Below are 18,336 nucleotides of genomic sequence, written 5' to 3' on the forward strand. Positions count from 1 at the left end.
AGTTTTGTGTTTACAATGAAATGTCCAATGATTTCAACTCAATAAAAGACACAGCTGTCCAAATATAATACTTGAAAATTTTATCAAAATGCTCTGTTTATACATAAGGCTGACATTACATTGTCATTATCATGACATGACAACTGTCATTAGCATGAAAAAAAGGCATGACGGCTGTCATTAAGTGTTATCTGCTAAATTATGACATCGTTGGAGTTATGTTGGCATTTTGTTGAGTTAAGTGGAGGGATCTCGTAGGGTTAGGCCGGGTAAGCAGGGTTAAAGCAGGATTTTTGAAACAAACTCACATTCACACACCAATGGGACAGAGCTGCCATGCAAGGTGCCCAAGGTCACTTTGACACATAGACTGGGATTGAACCCCCAGAAGATGACCTCTACCACCTGAGCTACGGTCACCCGCTAAGGTAAAGTCAGCAATCCAGACTCATTGCAGGAGTCCCCAAGGCCAACTGGCACCCATCGGGCGAGTAAATTTCATTTCATAAACTTCAAACAAGAAGCTTATCTCATTCTTACAGCCTTTGGCCAGAAAGGACTTTAACATTTGAGCTGGCCATGTTGGCAAGCGACCAGTCTATTTACAGGTAAGAGTGAATAAAAGAGGAAACTGGTATAATGTAGAAGCAATTCTGATGTTCTAAAAGCCAATAGATTCAGAGCTAAACTGAAGGAGTTTTTTGCTATAAATTGAAGTTGTTCTTTTGTAAAATGCCAGCATATTTTCTAGCTATGAGTGCTGTAGATTGTCATAAGAGATTGTAGAATTATGTTTGTTAGTTGCCAAACGATTGGAAAAGGGCGCATCACATGGCCCCTGGATGTTAAAGGTATAGTCAACAATACTGTTCAGAAACACTCGGAAGGGAGGGGGGACGGGTGGATTGCTGGTGGTGGCATAGACAAAATAATCCAAGAAGACAAAAGCACCAGGTGGCATGGGGGCAGGAGGGGGACGGAGCGTCAATCTGCACACATCCGTGGTGAGAGAGGAGACAAGCTTGATCTGGCGTGTGATGGAGGCCAATGGTGATAAACAATTTGTTTTCGATTCAGACTAGCATAGATTTGGTAGCCTTGAGTCTTTGACCTGAGTTTTCTAATGCCTCATATTTAAATTTTCTTAACCCTTTAACACCTACTGTGTTGCTGGTGACACATCCTGGTCTGCCCAAATGAAATTACCGTAACTCTGTTAAAACTCGCTTTATTGGAAACATTTCAACTGTTTCAGAAAGATTTTGGGCTTTACTGACAACCTACAAACATTACGGTAATCACATTCCCTCCTTCATACAAGGCACGCTTAGAAATCGCTTCGGTTTTTTTTTTTTTTTGTTGAAAATGGTTTTATACATTCTAAATCTTATATATTTTATATATATATATATATATATATATATATATATATATTAAAAAACCTGTTATTCATGTGCACTTTCATTTTTTTCATTCTTCTAAATCTCAAATCTATTTTGTTTTTGTGTTTTCTTCATTTTAAACTGATATTACCTTAGTAGAAAATGTAATAAATTGTAAAAAAAAATAAGATTGAAGTTTAAAGCGTTAAGGAAAAAATGGTAAAAGCACTTCCTCATATGACATTTACTGACCATTTTACAAACAAAATAAGCAAGAAAGGTGGTGTCAACACCAGTGGGATGAAAACCCCCTGAATTCAGTTGTATCACGCAGAAAGTTATTGCCAATTGAGTAAATATTATAATAGGATTGGTTCACATGGCAACACTTCTTACCCATTATTTCCAAATAAAGCATTTTGCATCAAATTATGGTAATTTCAAATGCTACAGCTCAGTCTGATTGAAGAAGCTGTAAATGGCATCAACAGAGGTAGATAATGCATGTCCCAGAACCCTGTAGTATTTTGTACTCACTTATTTCCACAATCAGTTTAAAAAAGATGGCTTTCTTGCCTGGGCTTTAGTGTATTTTTAGTTGAAGAAGGGAAAAGGTGTTAAGGGAACAGCTTGACGTGACAGTAGAATAAAGGACTGCTAAGATTACATCCTAGTGTACACAAGATGAGCCACATGCACATATTGCACAGGAACCAATCCTTCTGCAAGGATTTTATGGGCTCTCCAACTGTTTCTCACAATGATTCGGCTTCTTAAGAGGCTTATCATCCTGGCATGCCTTTTTCTTTGTTTAGATAATTATTTTTAGAATTCTCAAACAGATTTTTTTTTTTTTTTTTTAATGAAAAAGAGGACACCAAAACAGAAAGTGACAAAACTAAAATAAATACATAACAGTAATATTTAGCCTCTATAATGCAAAAGCTATTTTGTATTATAAGATTAGGATTTTAACCAAAGATAAACCTTACGCCATGGAATTTAGGAGGGAATCTGGGTCATTATACTGATTCTGGATCAATTTCAGAAATCAAAAAATCCGTATCTCTCATCAGAAGTTCATTACTTGGTTCGTAATGACCAATTTTAATGACCATTGAGTTTCATTTGGATCAGATCCAGATTGCGCATCTCATCCCAATTTTTCAAGAAAAAAATGTAACATGTTTATACATTGTGACCTACTGCATTGTTATTAATGTGGATTTAAATTCATTTCAAACCTTTAAAGTGTGAATGATCATGGTATTATAATCAGGATCGCTGATCCAGGTAACTGCCAATACCTGACAAAGAGGATATTTGGTGCTTGGTGGAGGTTTGTGCTCTCTGATGGGCAGGTCTAAGAATGTATTTATATGTGTTTCCATAACTATTGAAGCACAACAACATTCATATTCCTCAAAGACTATTAACAGGACTTAATCCTGGCATATGAACCCTTCTAACATGAAATTTAAAGCCCCGATTGAAAACTATTATCTCTAAGTGCAAAACAAACAAACTCATGCTGATAATTCTGAGGTTTTTAAGACTTGAAATCAACCAGTAGTTCAAACCCAGCTGATACAATGAAAAGATGACCATCTGAATTGTGTATTGAAGCAGCTCAGGGGTGGATTCACTAAAGGTTTAGGGGAATTAAAATGTGTGAAAACGTTACTCGCGCTAATAAACTGTACAAACCCCAGGGAATCAGGAGTGTGCGGTAGCTGAAGGTCGCAATGCGCCCTCAATCCATTTAGGGCGTTTCCCTCTAGTGAATATGTATAGTCGGCGGAGCTCACAAGGAGAGCAAAAAAATGGGAGCAGGACATGTAAATAAATTAATACGGTGGGCAAAATGCAATTCATCAAATCTGGAACTGTTTGCGGTGATTATTTTAGCACAGAAAAATAGACAAGTAGGTGCAAACACACACGCAGAGATCCGCTGCAGTAAATGTTTACACAAAACACAGTGGATATGGAAAAAAGGCTCCAGTTAACCTTTCTAATGTAACAAAATTTAAATATGTTAATAATATTAACATCCACTGAATGAGAAAATAAAGTGTGTGTGAGGGACAGAACAGCTGGAGGCCTAAAGCCCGTGTGGAGTCCGGTACGTGTGTGTCCACTGTGGTGCAGAGACAGGGGGTCGCTGTGCGTGGACCTCCATGGATGTCGCTTTGGACGCACAGCTCCAGTGAGCTTCTGTGTCTTTCTCTCTGTCACGTTGATGTCAGGCCAGAATCAGCTGATAATTTACAGTGAGGGCGCAATGTTCACATATGAGAGAGTGGTGACGCAGCGCTACTCAGGAGATCAGACCTGCTGCATGGTGGTCAGTAGATTTTCTTCAAATGGTACAAACTGATTAACAGACTGTGTTGCTGTATTAACTCAGATCAATGGCATCAACAGATCATTAGGATGATTTCTGTCCAAATCTGCCAATAAAAAAAACATTTTTTTTTGTTTATCTATTTTTCTACATTATTAAATGTTTGTGCAGCAGACAGAGAAGTCCATCTGCCTCCAATTTAACTTCATCAAATGTCATCGTGTGCTTCTGTGCACTCACCTCTCCACATTGAACGAGCAAAACCCTCATTTACTGTAAATAGGGCGGGTAGGGATGGGAATCAAAACCGGTTCCTTCTGAGAACCGGTTCCCAGTAATCCATTTCCTTGAAATCGTTTGTTTGCTTGTATTTCAGTTCCACTTATTGGTTCCTCTTACGTTGCAAATGCGTAACTATAAACTCCTCCAGGTCCTGTATATTGTGTTTATGCTAGCACCAAGTGAAGCTCCTTCCACCATATAGTTGTTTGCTGTCCACTGCAGAGAATCCACCTCCTTCACCCGCAGCAGCGCTGTCCTCCGTGCAGTGTTTGTAGCGTCTCTGTTGCTACGCTACTCACTTCCAGGTTCTGTACACTTGCGCAAAAGTTGCTTCTTGCACTGACTTTTCTTCCGAAAACAACAAACTTCAGCAAGAACACACACCTCGTCACCAGTTTATGTCCTCATAACAAGTAATCAGACACGAGAGACGGACTGGTACTGATCGTTGTCTTTAGTTTGCTCTGACGTTACATGTAACAACAGGTGGTCCATTTAAACAAAGACTAAACTAAAGCTTTACCATTTAAATACATAACAATAAGTGCAGCAAGTTGTTCAAAATCAAAAGGAGCACTGTAAATATTCTCAAATGTTTGTAGTGTAAATGTGTCATATGTAATAATAATAATAATATTTCATCAATGTTTTATAGCGCTTTTGTATATATTATTATCCAGTGAAAACAATCTATACCTGTTGGATTAAAAAAGAGCTGATATTCCTGCAGGAAATAAAAGAGACAAAGATAATATAATAAAGAGTTAAAGCAAACACATCTATTTGTATTATTTAATTCCCTCACCCAATGGGAATCGATAAGAGAATCGGTAAGGAATCGAATCGATAAGCAGTATCGATAATGGAATCGGAATTGCTAAATTATTATCAATTCCTATCCGTATTAAGTGTGGTCTCTGCCACTTCTGCACGCGCTCTAATCCATGCTGCAATCTTAGTGAATCCCTTGCAGCACGTGAGGAAACTGCGTCACCAGGATTTAGGGGTGCACCTGGTTTATCACCCTTTATTTCAGATCTTAGTTAATCCATCCCACAGTGTTTGAGAAGCATCTCTTTGATGTTTCTGCTAAAGAGCTTTTTCTTGTTTGCTAGTGTTTACCCCATCTACTTGCTTGTTTTAATCTTGGCAAAGTCGTTTTTAATCTTCCCATCTGTGCACTAAATTATCTAGGCTGACAGCACACAAAACCTAAATAACATCCTCTATTAGCGTGTAATTCACAGGGATGGATAAAGATATCTTTTCCCAGCCGTTAGGCATTTTGATTACATGAATGATGGATATTTCCCACTTTTGAGTTGTTGACTTTTAAAAACAAACACACAAATGCTGACGTACATTATAATTACAGGGAATTTGAACCCACCTATTCATCGCTCTGCTATCCTTTCTATTCTGACAGCTCGGGATGGGATGAAGCTGGATATTAGCTGAGATGTTCTGTTCTTGATGCTTCTCAGCCCCCTTCCTTCCTTAAGGTGTGTTCACATTGAACGCGACTTTAGCGACTAAAGTTGCTTACAGTAAATCGCCCTTGATGAACATAGCCGTGCTTCATTGCTTCAACTACCCCAGTGATGTAATGACCGGGGAAGTGACATGGGGAGAAACTCTTGCCAATTGGATGTCGTGACAGAGTGTCACTTAAGTTGCTTGAAAAGTTCAAAGTTTTCAACTCAGATTGCGCAATTGAGTCACTGGAATCGCGCAAGTTGCGTTGCTTGAAGGGGGTCACTGGATGTTGCTTGAAGGGAGGTTGCTTGACGTCACATCATTTACATTAACGAGCGCAACTTCAGCGGCTCTGGTGACTAGATTACATTTTAAATCTATGTAAATCAGCGGTTCTCAAACTTTTTTTGCTCTAGTATCCCCTTTCTCTAACTTTTGAATGCAAGTACCCCCTTATGTGCGAGGAGAACATTTTGCTCAGAATTCCTTGAAAAAGTAACAATAACGGATAATGGTGGAATGAATGAGTGATAACACACATTTTAATGAATCTCATTTTGTAAACAAGTGGAATGAAACAGTATTTAGTGCCTCAATGGATTTATTTCTATAGTTTTTATGAATTCCGGTCATTGTTTTTATTATTCAGTATATATTTGTCTTAATTTGTATGTTTTTGTTTTCATTTTGTGAGTTGCTGGTATTATTAAGTATCATTATAATTTTTTACTAAAAATAAACATTATGAAACCACATTTTTCTCAAGTACCCCCTGCAGTGCCATTGCGTACCCCTAGGGGTACACATACCCCCATTTAAGAAACACTGATATAAATGACACAATGTCAAATTATGTCAAGCGACTACCCTTCAAGCTACGCGACTCACACGATTACAGCTCAAAGTTGAACATTTTGAATTTTTCAACCGACTTTGAGTGACGCTGTGTTGCGACATCCAATCAGCAATGAGTTTCTCCCCACGTCACTTTCCCAGTGGTCACTGTCTGAGGAGCCGGAGGCTGCACTGAGGGCTGCAGCGAAAGGGCTGTACATTTCTTCAACTTACTGAGGCCAAAATGAAAGTGGCATACTCCTTGAATAAGCCTTTTATTTTGAATTAACTCATCCTTTGGCATTTAAACCATTCGTACAAGTGGGGCTATGAAAAGCACTGTAAACGGGTTGCCGTATAAGAAGTGTGCAGCCCTCTCACTGCTGCTTCTGGTCGTCACGTCACTGGAGCGATGAAGCGATGAAACTTGCGACTATGTTCAAGTGACTCATCACGGGCGATTTAACCAAAAATAATTGCTGAAGTCACGTTAGTTGCGAACGCACCTTTAGAAATTCAGCTATTGAACCCAATTGACTTTTTTTAAACCAATACTTTGTGCACCACCATAGTGATATGGACCAAATTGGTGGTCCTTTATTTATATTTCTCTGTTTCAGAGCATTTCCTGATTGAAGAAAAAGCATGTGTACCTAAAGCAAATCTGCCAGTTTGATAAATTAGGCAGACAAATTTAGCCGCTGACAGCTCAAACTGCAGATTACAACATAGCTGTACCATCTTAGCCAATTGTTTTGCCTTTTCCAACACACATGAAGAAAACACATGATGTAAACATGCAAACAACTGAAGCCTGTCATTAATCAGAGGGCTGACCTAGTCAAACTTTAGATAACATATATATTGTTATTGAATTGATGAACCAGGTTAGGGTTGAACCCTGTCAATTTACGTGTCTTAATCAACGACCCTTTATGACTCGTTCTGAAAGGATCATGAATACAAATTGCCAATGTCGAAACTGGGAAGCCTCGGGGTTAATTCCCACATATGTAGCAGCCTTAATTTTAATCAAAGATGATCAATGTTGGCTTATTACAGTAAAGAAATATTAATCACATCTCTTATTACACAATTCTGTTCACGCTGGTTCTGCAGATTGAGGACCAAGTCATCTCTCGAGCAGCCCTGCTCCAAACACTTGGCCTGACACATCCTCTCATGTCTTTCCTCTTTATCTTCCTTCTATCCAGTATTGGGTGCTGTTCCTGAGCTCTGCCAGTGTCGAGACCTGGAGTTAGACTGTGATGATGCTCGGCTTCAAGATATCCCAGCAGTTACGATAAACGTCACCATGATGTGAGTAAATAGCAGAAAATATGTCCACATCTTACAGGATGTGAAAAGTGTTCCAACCACCATGATCCCACAATGTATATAAAAATATAATTATTGTAAGTTTAGTTTTGCTTCAAAACTTTTTTTTCTTTTGTAATGCTCAGTCTTTGGAAACTTCAAAGAATGCATCTAAACCCTGATAGAGTAAAAAAAAAAAGCAAAGCAATGTTTCTAATGCTAATTAAAAACACAATGTTGCATATGTAATTCAAATTTCAGAGGAAAATTCTGTAATCATAAGACCCTTTGATGCATTTCAAAAGCAACCGAATTATTATCTGTGCCTTCTGTTGCAAGACATTCATCTTTAAAATGAATTCACACAGCAGATAGGGAAGTGACTTTAGCAATAACTAAGGCTCATCGCTTGGATGTCATTGATAAAAAGGGATCTGGTGCGCTCTGGGTTGCTCGGTCGGTGGGGGGCGACTTGCAGCGTCCCCTTGGTTCCCGAGGCGGCTAGGGATGTGGTCGTCATCCCTGGGCTCGCTACTCCCTGGTGCTGCTTCTATTCCGAGTCGTTCTGGCCCGGGGTCCGGTCCCTGCTGGCTCTGGGCCCGTTCTGCACGACTCTGGCCATCTGCTGGGCCTTGGCTCCCCTGCTGGGGTCTTGGGTGGGAGGTTGGGTGCGGGGGTGTGGGTGGGTGGCCGGATGTTGGCAGGGGACCTTGGGCTTTCTCGTTGTGTGTATGTGGGGTGGTGGCTACCTTTTGGCTTGGGATTTTGGAGGCATCTGGGGTGCTGCTCGGCTGTGGGGGGATGGCCTGGGGCTCCCTGGCCCCCGCTCTTTCTGCTAGCCTGGCTGCATCTGCATCAGAATTAAGTTTCTATTTTTGAAGGTATCCAATCAAACTACTTTTGTTGCGTAGAAGGCGTGATAAGCCGGTAAGTGATCCAATAAGAAGTACGCTGATTGTGTTTGCAGACGTGAGACGCTCATGTGGTCTTACACAATGATCAATGATATTTACAAACATTATATCCCATATAAGGTTGATCAAAGCTAATCAAATCTTTTCATTAAAATCCAAAAACTATTATGCTTTATATTGTAGTTGATAATATATATAACCGATGTAGTCGACTAAAATCTTTGTCATTTAGTTGACTAAAACTAGAATTTATAACTGAAATAGTCCTGATGACTAAATTTTGACTGAAACAAAGTTTAATTTTAGTCAAAAGACTGTGACTTAAACTGAAACTTCATAGAAAATACTCCTTTTTTCTCGTAGAAAAAAGTGTTTTTGGGGTTTAGTTGCTCTTTAATCATGAGCCCTTTGTCACCAGTCTGTATTGATGGCATTCATACTTCAATATAATTCAGCTTCATACTATTTAGGTTCACATTAAGATTTAATATTTAGATGTAACATTTATATTTAGAATTTAGATTTAGATTTGACATTTAGAATTAAGATTGAAATGTAACATTAAGCATTTAGAATTAACATTTATATTTAAATGTAACACTTAGATTTAGATTTTACATTTAGATTTTGCATTGCCATTGTATTTTTAGAGGAAAAATAACATCTCAAATTTTACAAGCATTGTAAATCTGCTCAAAAGTAACATTAATCACATACGGCTTTTCTAAATCCTTAACTCATTTGTCACCAGTCTGTATTGATGGCATTCAATTTCATACTATTTGGATTGAGATTTAGATATAAAATTTGGATTTAGATTTAACATTTAAGATTTACATTGAACATTTATATTTAACATTTGTTTTTAAATGCAATATTTAGATTTAGAATTGACATTTAAAATTAAAATTTACATTTAACATTTAGCATTTGTATTTGACATTTAAATTTAACATTGACATTGTGTTTTACGCGAAAAATTATATCAGAAAGTTCACAAGTATTGCTGTAAATCTGATCAAAAGTAACATAAATCACATTTGTTTTTTAAACGTGGTTTGTTGCTAAATGTTGCAAAGTTGCTGTTTATTTTAGCATGCACAACTTTTACAATCGGTGCCCCAGAACAGCCTCTTAAAAAAATGTTTGAATCTATGAAAGTGGTATAGCTGTGCATTAAGCCATGATGAACACAATTTAAGCCACTTATTCTCGTACTAGATGGCAGCATCTGCGACCAATCAAACTTGAAGCAATTGTTGCACTAAAGGTTTTTCCTCCTGTTTCAATCTTTGCTTGTGTTCTACGTCACTTTGGACAAAAGTGTCTGCTCAATGAAAATATACAATTGTAGAATGTACAGCAGTAATTGTTTGTGTCGCTTCTCAAATGTGTCAGCATGTAATTTCAGTGAAAGAGAGACTTACAAATAATAATACTCTACACTTCTGGTGTAATATATTCATTAATTAACTTTATATCTTCTGCTTTTGAACGTCTTTTTTTCCTTCCAGGTCTCTGCAGAGAAACAAACTCCAGAAGCTGAAAGCCAACATATTTATCAAGTACCAGAGCTTACAGAAGCTGTGAGTTATCTTTTGCACGAATATAAATTATGATTACATAGAGTAAACATCCATCTATTGATACTTCGGTTGATTGGTTCTATGATTGCTTCCTTCACACGTTGACTTACGATGCTAAAAGGATTTATTTTTATTTATTTTATTTATTCAGTTTATTTCCGACATGGTTACATTCACTTTTTTTTTTTTACATTTTTTTTTTTTTTTTTTTGTACATGCTGAAAAAGGAGACAAGAGAAGTAGTTTGCTTATCTGGGTCCCGTCCCCTGTTTTACCATCGCAAATTTACATGGGTTTACATGTCTCTCTGGTCAAACATTCTTGAGTTGTTCTGAACAGTCCTTTTTTGTGTATTCTCATCTGTAGTCAGTGTTGTCTTTTTTTTTTTTTTTTTTTATTCCTCCTCCTCTCTATCGTTGTTCGTGTTGGCCTTGTTCCCTGCCAGACGTTGTTAGCATTCCTCCAGTTCAAGAATAGTTCCTCTTTCAAAGGTGTTTGGAAGGTTTTTCCCTTTTCATCCATAATGTCACCACTCGGGAATGTCTCTTTTGGACACACAAGTTTGCAGCTTGTTTTGTCTCTACATCAAGGTTAATCCAGCTGTTGTTAGTTCTATGTTGTCTGTGTTGTATTTTCCACTGTTAGATTTAACTTGTATAAACACATTATTATATCATCTGAGTCACTTTTTACTCCCATCGCTTGTATTTGTATACAATAACAATCTTCATTGTGTTGTTTTCTTTTTGTTTTGTTTTTCTCCACAGATATCTTCAGCACAATAGAATCTATGATGTGAATCCGGATGCGTTCAGAGGACTGTACAACCTAACAAGGCTGTAAGTTTAGTCCACAACAAAACTACCAACAATTACACAAAAATGCACAAATTGATTCTAAAAAAAAAAGCACAAAATTACAGAAAAGGACACCAAATGGCAATAAAAATATACAAAACAACAAAAATACACAAAATGACTTAAGAGGTGCACTAAATGACAATAACAAATACATTTAATCTGCAACAAAAATAACAGAAAAATGCACAAATTAGTCTTAAAAAATGCACAAAAAGACAATACAACTATAAAAAAACAACAAAAAATACACTAAACTCTAAAAGCACACAAAATGACAATAATAAAACGTCAGATCCACAACAAAACTACCAAAAATAAGACAAAAATTCACAAAGTGACAGAAAAGGACACAAAAGGGCAATAACAATATACAAAACAACAAAAACACACAAAATGACTTAAAATGCACAGAAATCGAGAGTAAAAATACACCAAATTTGCAACAATACCAAACATAACACAATACACATTTGAGTCCAAAAATGGCAATAAAATGAGACAAAAACAATAACAACAAAAACATTCAAAGTGACATAAAATTAACAAAACAACAGAGAAATACACAAAATGACATTCTCTCCTGTAATAATGTACGAATAACTGTCATTACTCTAAACGCTGACCTGATTTTTTGTAACAGGGCTTTCAGAACAGGCAAACAAATTTTTGCGGCACCCACTGTGATAAACACTGCTCATCTCTGGCCTGGATAGTAATGTGAAGACGCGGAACAAAAGAAAATCCCTTTTAGTTTTACCTTTAAAAACTATTGTAAAATTGAATCTCTTGGGCTTTTTATATGTGAACTATATGACATACAACATTTTCAAGCAGTATCAGAAATGCTCAACATCAGGTTTAAAACAATCTGACAATCTGTACACTTTGACTCACCTTGATTTGTAATTGACAAATGAATATTAAAATGACAAAATGTGACAACCCATGTTCAAATCTCATGCATGTTTTAGCATAATATCAACACGTTCAAAGAGAACCGTCTTGCTCTTTTCTTTGTCTAGATACCTGAGCTACAACCTGATATCAGTCCTCAAGCCTGGTGTGTTCAAGGACCTGCACAAGCTGGAGTGGCTGTACGTGCACATCCTGAGCTCTCCTTTTTTGCTCTTTTAATGCAAATGTGTTACTCTGCACATATCTGAACACAGTGAATGTCACACTGACAATAAGAGAATGCTAATATACATCATTTATTCTTAATAAGGATCCTTGAAAACAACAACATCCATCAGATATCCTCCATGACATTTTCAGGACTGCACTCTCTTGTTCTGCTGTAAGTGTTGTTTATTCTCTCTGCTCTGGTGTCTTTTCTTGCCTGAAAGAGATGTTCTTCTTTGTTTTTTATGTTGTTTTTCTGATCAAACATTTTCTTCATACTGCTTGACAGAGTTTTATTCAACAACTCGTTGACGAAGCTGGAGGATATTTGTCGAGGAATGCCCAGACTGAACTGGCTGTGAGTGAAGCATCACATCCTTCAAAATATTTTATTCTGATCAAACTACTGTGTTTTAATTATTTCACAACGTGACTTTACAGGGATTTGGAGGGAAATCTCATTGAAACGATTGGAAACGTATCATTCCACTCTTGCAGCATGCTGACAGTGCTGTAAGTCCAGTTAGTGTTAGGGAATACATTTCCTTATATTAAATTATATGCTATAAGATATTTCAGAAATCTTGTGTTTTTTAACTGTCTTCAGGGTTTTGCAACGCAATCGGATCAGCTACATTCACGAGGAGGCTTTTTTGGTCCTGCAGAAACTTGGAGAATTGTAAGAATGTAGTGTGTGAGTGAGTGTTAGTGGTGGTCGGAGGGGCCGATGGCGCAATATGGCAGCCTCGCTTCCGTCAGTCTGCCCCAGGGCAGCTGTGGCTACAATAGTAGTTTACCATCACTAAGTGTGGAGTGAAAGAATAATGTCTTAATTCTGTAAAGCGACTTTGAGTGTCTATGATAAAGCGCTATATAAAACTGATGCATTATTATTATTATTATTAATCAGACATTTTGTGCATATAAAAGGCAGAGGTGACAGTAACGGATTCAGTACTCACATTACTGTAACTGAGTTGCTTTAATGGGTACGTTTTTGAATATATTTCTAAATCAGTCATTTTACTTGTACTTAAGTACATTTTAAAAGAAGTGAAGTAGCACTTTTCATTTCTACGTGCAACCGTTACTGAGTAAATTCTTATTTTTTTGGTTTTAAAATGATCAACGGACATTAAGAGACTACAAAAAAATTAAATGACCAGACAACAATCAAATGCATCACATCATAGCCGACCAACCAGACAGTTTTTCATCACTTATCTTGCTTTAAGAGCTAAACTTAAGATTTTTTTTTATTTAATTAGCGGTTGTAAAGACCGTAACCCATTTAGCCGAGTATAATAGCTTCCATTGTTGTGTTTGTGAAGGTTAAACAAACTCCGACAGATGACATCGGAGGGAAAACTTGTTCATCCTGGAAAATATCGCCCATCTATCAAAGCACAAACCCTTGGTTCCTTAGCTTTGTTCTGCTGTTGTGAAACCATCATTATTTATCTTTGCACACAGAGATCTATCAAGCAACAGATTGGAAGAGATCCCACCGGTTCTCTTTGTGCTGCTGCAGGATTTGCTCCAACTGTGAGTCTCTTTAGGTTCTTTAAAAATTAGCATTGCTGCTCCGTTTGTTGTCCTATCAGTCTCATTGCTGTGTTGTGTAATGATCCTGTCAAAAAGCCTAATAGTTAGCTATTTGTACAGTCCCATATGCACACTGTAAGTAGAAACAAAACATCTTTTTTTAGCGTTCTATCGGTAAACGTAAGGGAAAAAAAGGCCAAAAAAGTTCAAAATGCTACAAACATGGATATTTTTCAAGAGAGATTCTCCCTACACAGGTATTAAGAGTATGAACCACCCACTGTATGCTTCATTATTAGATTAAAATGTAATTTAGATAACTAGAAGGATATTATAGCCCACTAAGGCAGAGCGGGGCCACAAAAATATGATTGTCTGACTCGAGGGCCACATTATCAACATTATCAACAAAAGTTTTAGACATTTTGGGTGTTTTTTAATTTATTTTGTCTATTTTCTTGTGAATAAGACAAAATTTTGTGTATTTTTCTGTCATTTTGTGTATTTTTTAGGGGTGTGACAATAAATCGTGCCACGAGATCTCACGAGATGAAACTCGACAAGATTTCTCTTTGTGTTAAAAATCTGTCTCGCAAGATTTTTTTTTTTTTTTTTTTTGTGAGCTATGCAAACTTCTATTTGTGACCTGTGGGGGCAGTAATGCGCCTTTGCTACGTCTAGCCTGCCAGAACCTAAAGCAGGAGAAGGGAAAGAAGAGGAGGAGGAGTACATTTTAGTTCTAGCTTCAATTTGTGGAAGAAGAAGTTTATGAACAGTAAAAAGAACATGGCTGTGCAGTTGCAGCATGTTGTCAATGACATACTTGGTCAGGCTCTGTTTGCACTATTTGCACTCTGTATTGACAGAGTAGAACTGTGATTTGGTTTTGCACATTATACTGTTTGCACTTGAAAAAAAGAAAGAAACACTATTTTATTGATTTTATTTTTACTTTTATACATTTTAGTTTTAGTATCAATTTGTGGAAGAAGAAGTTTATTAAAAGCTCATTCTTACATCATGCACGTAAAGAGTTACAATAAAATATTTCAAAATGCATGTGCAACTCGGTTAAATAAAAGTCTATTGGTCCAGTCATGTATTTTGTCATTGTGGTTTTCTTAAAATCTCATCTCGTCTCGTGAGCTGAGTGTATCGTCACACCCTAGTATTCTGTGTTTCTGGAGTTTTGTGTGCTATGTTGGGCTTCATGTAACTTCCAACTTCATGACTTTCAATTTTGTTTTGGGGGACGCACAAAATTAGACCAAGGGCCGCCAGTTGCATATGTCTGCACTAAGGTGTGTAAATAATTTTTTTCAGAAAAAAATCTTTATGTCAAACAATTTCCTCCTTCTGAATAACTTTTGAGGACTTGTTTCAAACAATTAGTGCACCAAACAAAAGCATGGAAACCTCACTCAGGCATAGACGAACCCAACCACATTTGGAGATGAAAATGGCACATGTCGCATAATGACATTATTTGTTAAGAGTGGGACGTGTTGACAATGGAACAAAAAGGATAGGAGCAGATTATTGTTGTGTAAAGAAGACCCAAGATGCACGTTTTTAGTTTTATTATTTTTACAATGATGCATATCTTGATTTAGCAAGGACTCTGAATGTGACAGATGAGAGGAGAATAGGTTGACTCTAAACCAGCAGACATCAGACGATGACTCGCTTATTTTGTCTTTTCTATTAAGTTTTTAAAAAAAAACACACATTTTGTACACTTGACAATGTTGTATTTGCAGTGTTTGATGTTCCATCCATCGTAAAACTCAGTATTACTCAATTGTACTAATCATATCGAGACCTTGATTGTATCAGTTTTGCTGTAAACAGCCTTTGCATGTGGGTGGATGTCATAATGTTATAAAGAGACAAAGCACGCAGAAAGGTAAACATCTAGGTGTTAGCAGGAAAAACAAAAGAGTCCCACACAATAAAAATCAGTCAATATCAACAGTTTCTGTCCTGCTGTTGGTCTCCCATTATTCACACGAGATCAATCGTAGACCTCCTGCTGAGTGCGACTTCCCACACTGATTAAGGCACCACAGTAACACGTTACTGTGTGTGTGTGCTCATATATAAGGCAAGGCATTGTAATATTTGTTTAGTGCATTTCATACACAAGGCAGTTCAATGTGCTTTACATCAGTGTTTCTCTAGTAATGACTGAGAAAGATCAGGAGAAACTGGTCCATGCTTTTATCTCTAGTCGACTGGACTATTGTGATGCTGGTTCAGAACGCTGCAGCTCGGCTGTGAACCAGAACAAAGAAAATACATTACTCCAGTTTTAAAATCTATATGTCTGCTTCTTCCCTTGTGTGTTTGCTCCTGTACTCCTTCTGGCTTTTGTCTTGCAGGTCCGTGGGATCCTCAGTGTGGAGTTACAGAGACTCAGCGGCTCTGTCTCCACCCTTTTCTCTGCACACACCCAACACAGCATAACGTGGATGGCTGTTCATCATAGGAATGGGATCCACACAAGGTTCCTGCTGCTTAACAGAAGGTTTTCCTTGCCGCCATGATGAATTCATGTTGGGTGTGGGATACATATGTATGTGCATATACGTATATATGCATATGTGTGTATCCATAAAATGAAGAGTCCGTCCTTAAGACTGCTCTCCTGTAAAGTGTCTTGAGATACCATTGGTTATGATTTGGCGCTATACAAATAAAAGATTGATTGATTGATTGATTGAACATACAATTATGATTATTATTTTGGCCATAATCGTGCAGCCCTACAAGAAATGATAAAAACTATAGAAATACATTTATTCCGTAGCCACTAAATCAGTGTTTTTCAACCTTGGGGTCGGGACCCCTTGTGGTGTTGCCTGAAATTTCTGAAAGACGAAAGCAGATTTTTGAAATGTTTTATTTATTTATTTTGTTTTTTCATTAAAACACACAATCTTAAACAACTGTACTTCAATAATTTTGCTTTGTGTAATATAAATCTACTTAAACTAAAATGCAGTATGTTACAAGGCAAAGGGGTTGTGTCATAGCAAGCTTAGGACAAAACACTGGGAGAAATTCAGGTTCCAAAAATCAGTCGATTTATTTTCTGTTTTCAGTCCAAAACAGCATTTGTTCTTCGGATAACAGGAAAAAGAGGAGAACCTTCCAAAAACAAATTACCCAACAAAGTGTTCAGCTCAGACCTGCTCAAACATCTCCACTCCAGGTGTGCTGCAGGAGCCATTTTGGCTTTCTTTTCTTTTCACCTTCACTTCCTGCTCAGTCTTATAGTCCTGAGGCTCCTCCTCCTCAATCTCTGCCTCTCGTTTTTTTTTAACCAAAACTGAACCCTTTATAATTACAATAAAACAAGAATTTAACAAATTAAACACAATTTTTCCTCTTGCAAAACAAATTAAATACATATTTGATTTCTATATGTAAAAAATATAATTTTTTTTGTTGGTGAGGGAGCTTTTGCTTCCTAACACAGTAAAAATAAAAATATCTGAGCTCAAACATGATTGAAAACTAATTCTAGGAAGAAAAAAAATATATCTATTCTTGATATCCAAAAAAGGTTGGGAACCACTGCACTAATTACTGTTTCTTTCCACTTATTCACAAAATGAAATTATTTAAAATGCGTGTTATCACTCATTCATTCCATTATTATGCTCTATAGTTGTTTTTAAATAGTTTTCTAAGCAAAATGTTGCAGTTGGACAAAGGGAGTACCTTGGATTCAGACATAAGAGAAAGGGGGTACTTGAGCCAAAAAAGTGTGAGAACCACTGCTTTACATGATTAAAAAGTGCAACAGAAAACCATTAAACAGTTTAAGAATCAATCAAAACATCAAAATCAGCAGTAAAGACATTCAACCAAGAATAAAATGATTAAAACTCTACCTCTCACTCATACAAAGTAGAGAAAAATAAATTGTTATCTTGGATTTAAAAATGTTCAAAATGAGCTCTGAGCTATCTATAGATCTGAGGGACCTGTTGGGTTAATACCTGACTAACATCTCACTGATGCATTCTGGACCCAAACCCATTCACACATGTATACACCAGCAGCAGCATTTAAAGTCTATTTTTAGCTGGGAGCCAATGGAAATACTTTCAAACTAGACTCTTTGTTCTGGTTCAGATTGATAAAACAGCTGCAGCTGTTTGATAAAGACATTACAATAGTCCAGTGGGCTGGAGATAAAAGCATGGAGCAGCTTTTCCTGATCTTTCTCAGTCATGAAACCTTTCACCTCATAATGTATCACACTGTTATACCAATGCTACAGTAATGGCCTCACACTGTAGGAACAAACAAAATTGTCACTGTGAGATTGCTAATGTTGTTTTTATTGTACATCCATGAGTTTGTTTCTCTTTTTATTTCATAGGAATATATCCTATAATCCCATCAGGGAGCTCCAAGTTGACCATTTTGACAACTTACACAAGTTAAAATCTTTGTAAGTATATGACGTCTGCATCCAATTTCAGTGTCACAGGTGAATGACAGGGCAACTTTCCTCACATCTCAGAGCGGTGCGTGAAGAGCAGGAAACCCTACTCGTAATGCTTCTGGTCCCACGCTAAGAGAAAATGAGTTCTTCTTTCTTCTGCTGATTACAATAAATATAAATCTTCATTTTTGAAATAACGTTCCCAAGAACTG

The 18,336-nt window shown here is 37.1% G+C and overlaps 2 protein-coding genes across 2 annotated transcripts in view; one reads left to right on the forward strand and one right to left on the reverse strand.

The window, feature by feature from the left end:
• Positions 1-18,336, reverse strand: part of anxa5a (annexin A5a) — a 1,189,405-nt gene that overhangs the window by 101,090 nt on the left and 1,069,979 nt on the right. The window lies entirely within an intron of this gene.
• Positions 1-18,336, forward strand: part of rxfp1 (relaxin family peptide receptor 1) — a 70,638-nt gene that overhangs the window by 43,545 nt on the left and 8,757 nt on the right. Inside the window, exons 4-13 of the mRNA XM_028459140.1 lie at positions 7,536-7,641; positions 10,067-10,138; positions 10,906-10,977; positions 12,021-12,092; positions 12,224-12,295; positions 12,410-12,478; positions 12,562-12,633; positions 12,728-12,799; positions 13,594-13,665; positions 18,059-18,130. Coding sequence (XP_028314941.1) covers positions 7,536-7,641; positions 10,067-10,138; positions 10,906-10,977; positions 12,021-12,092; positions 12,224-12,295; positions 12,410-12,478; positions 12,562-12,633; positions 12,728-12,799; positions 13,594-13,665; positions 18,059-18,130 — 751 coding nt within the window. The remainder of the gene's footprint in view (positions 1-7,535; positions 7,642-10,066; positions 10,139-10,905; positions 10,978-12,020; positions 12,093-12,223; positions 12,296-12,409; positions 12,479-12,561; positions 12,634-12,727; positions 12,800-13,593; positions 13,666-18,058; positions 18,131-18,336) is intronic.

The sequence above is a fragment of the Gouania willdenowi genome, chromosome 10 (assembly GCF_900634775.1).
Source record: "Gouania willdenowi chromosome 10, fGouWil2.1, whole genome shotgun sequence".
NCBI lineage: Eukaryota > Metazoa > Chordata > Actinopteri > Blenniiformes > Gobiesocidae > Gouania > Gouania willdenowi.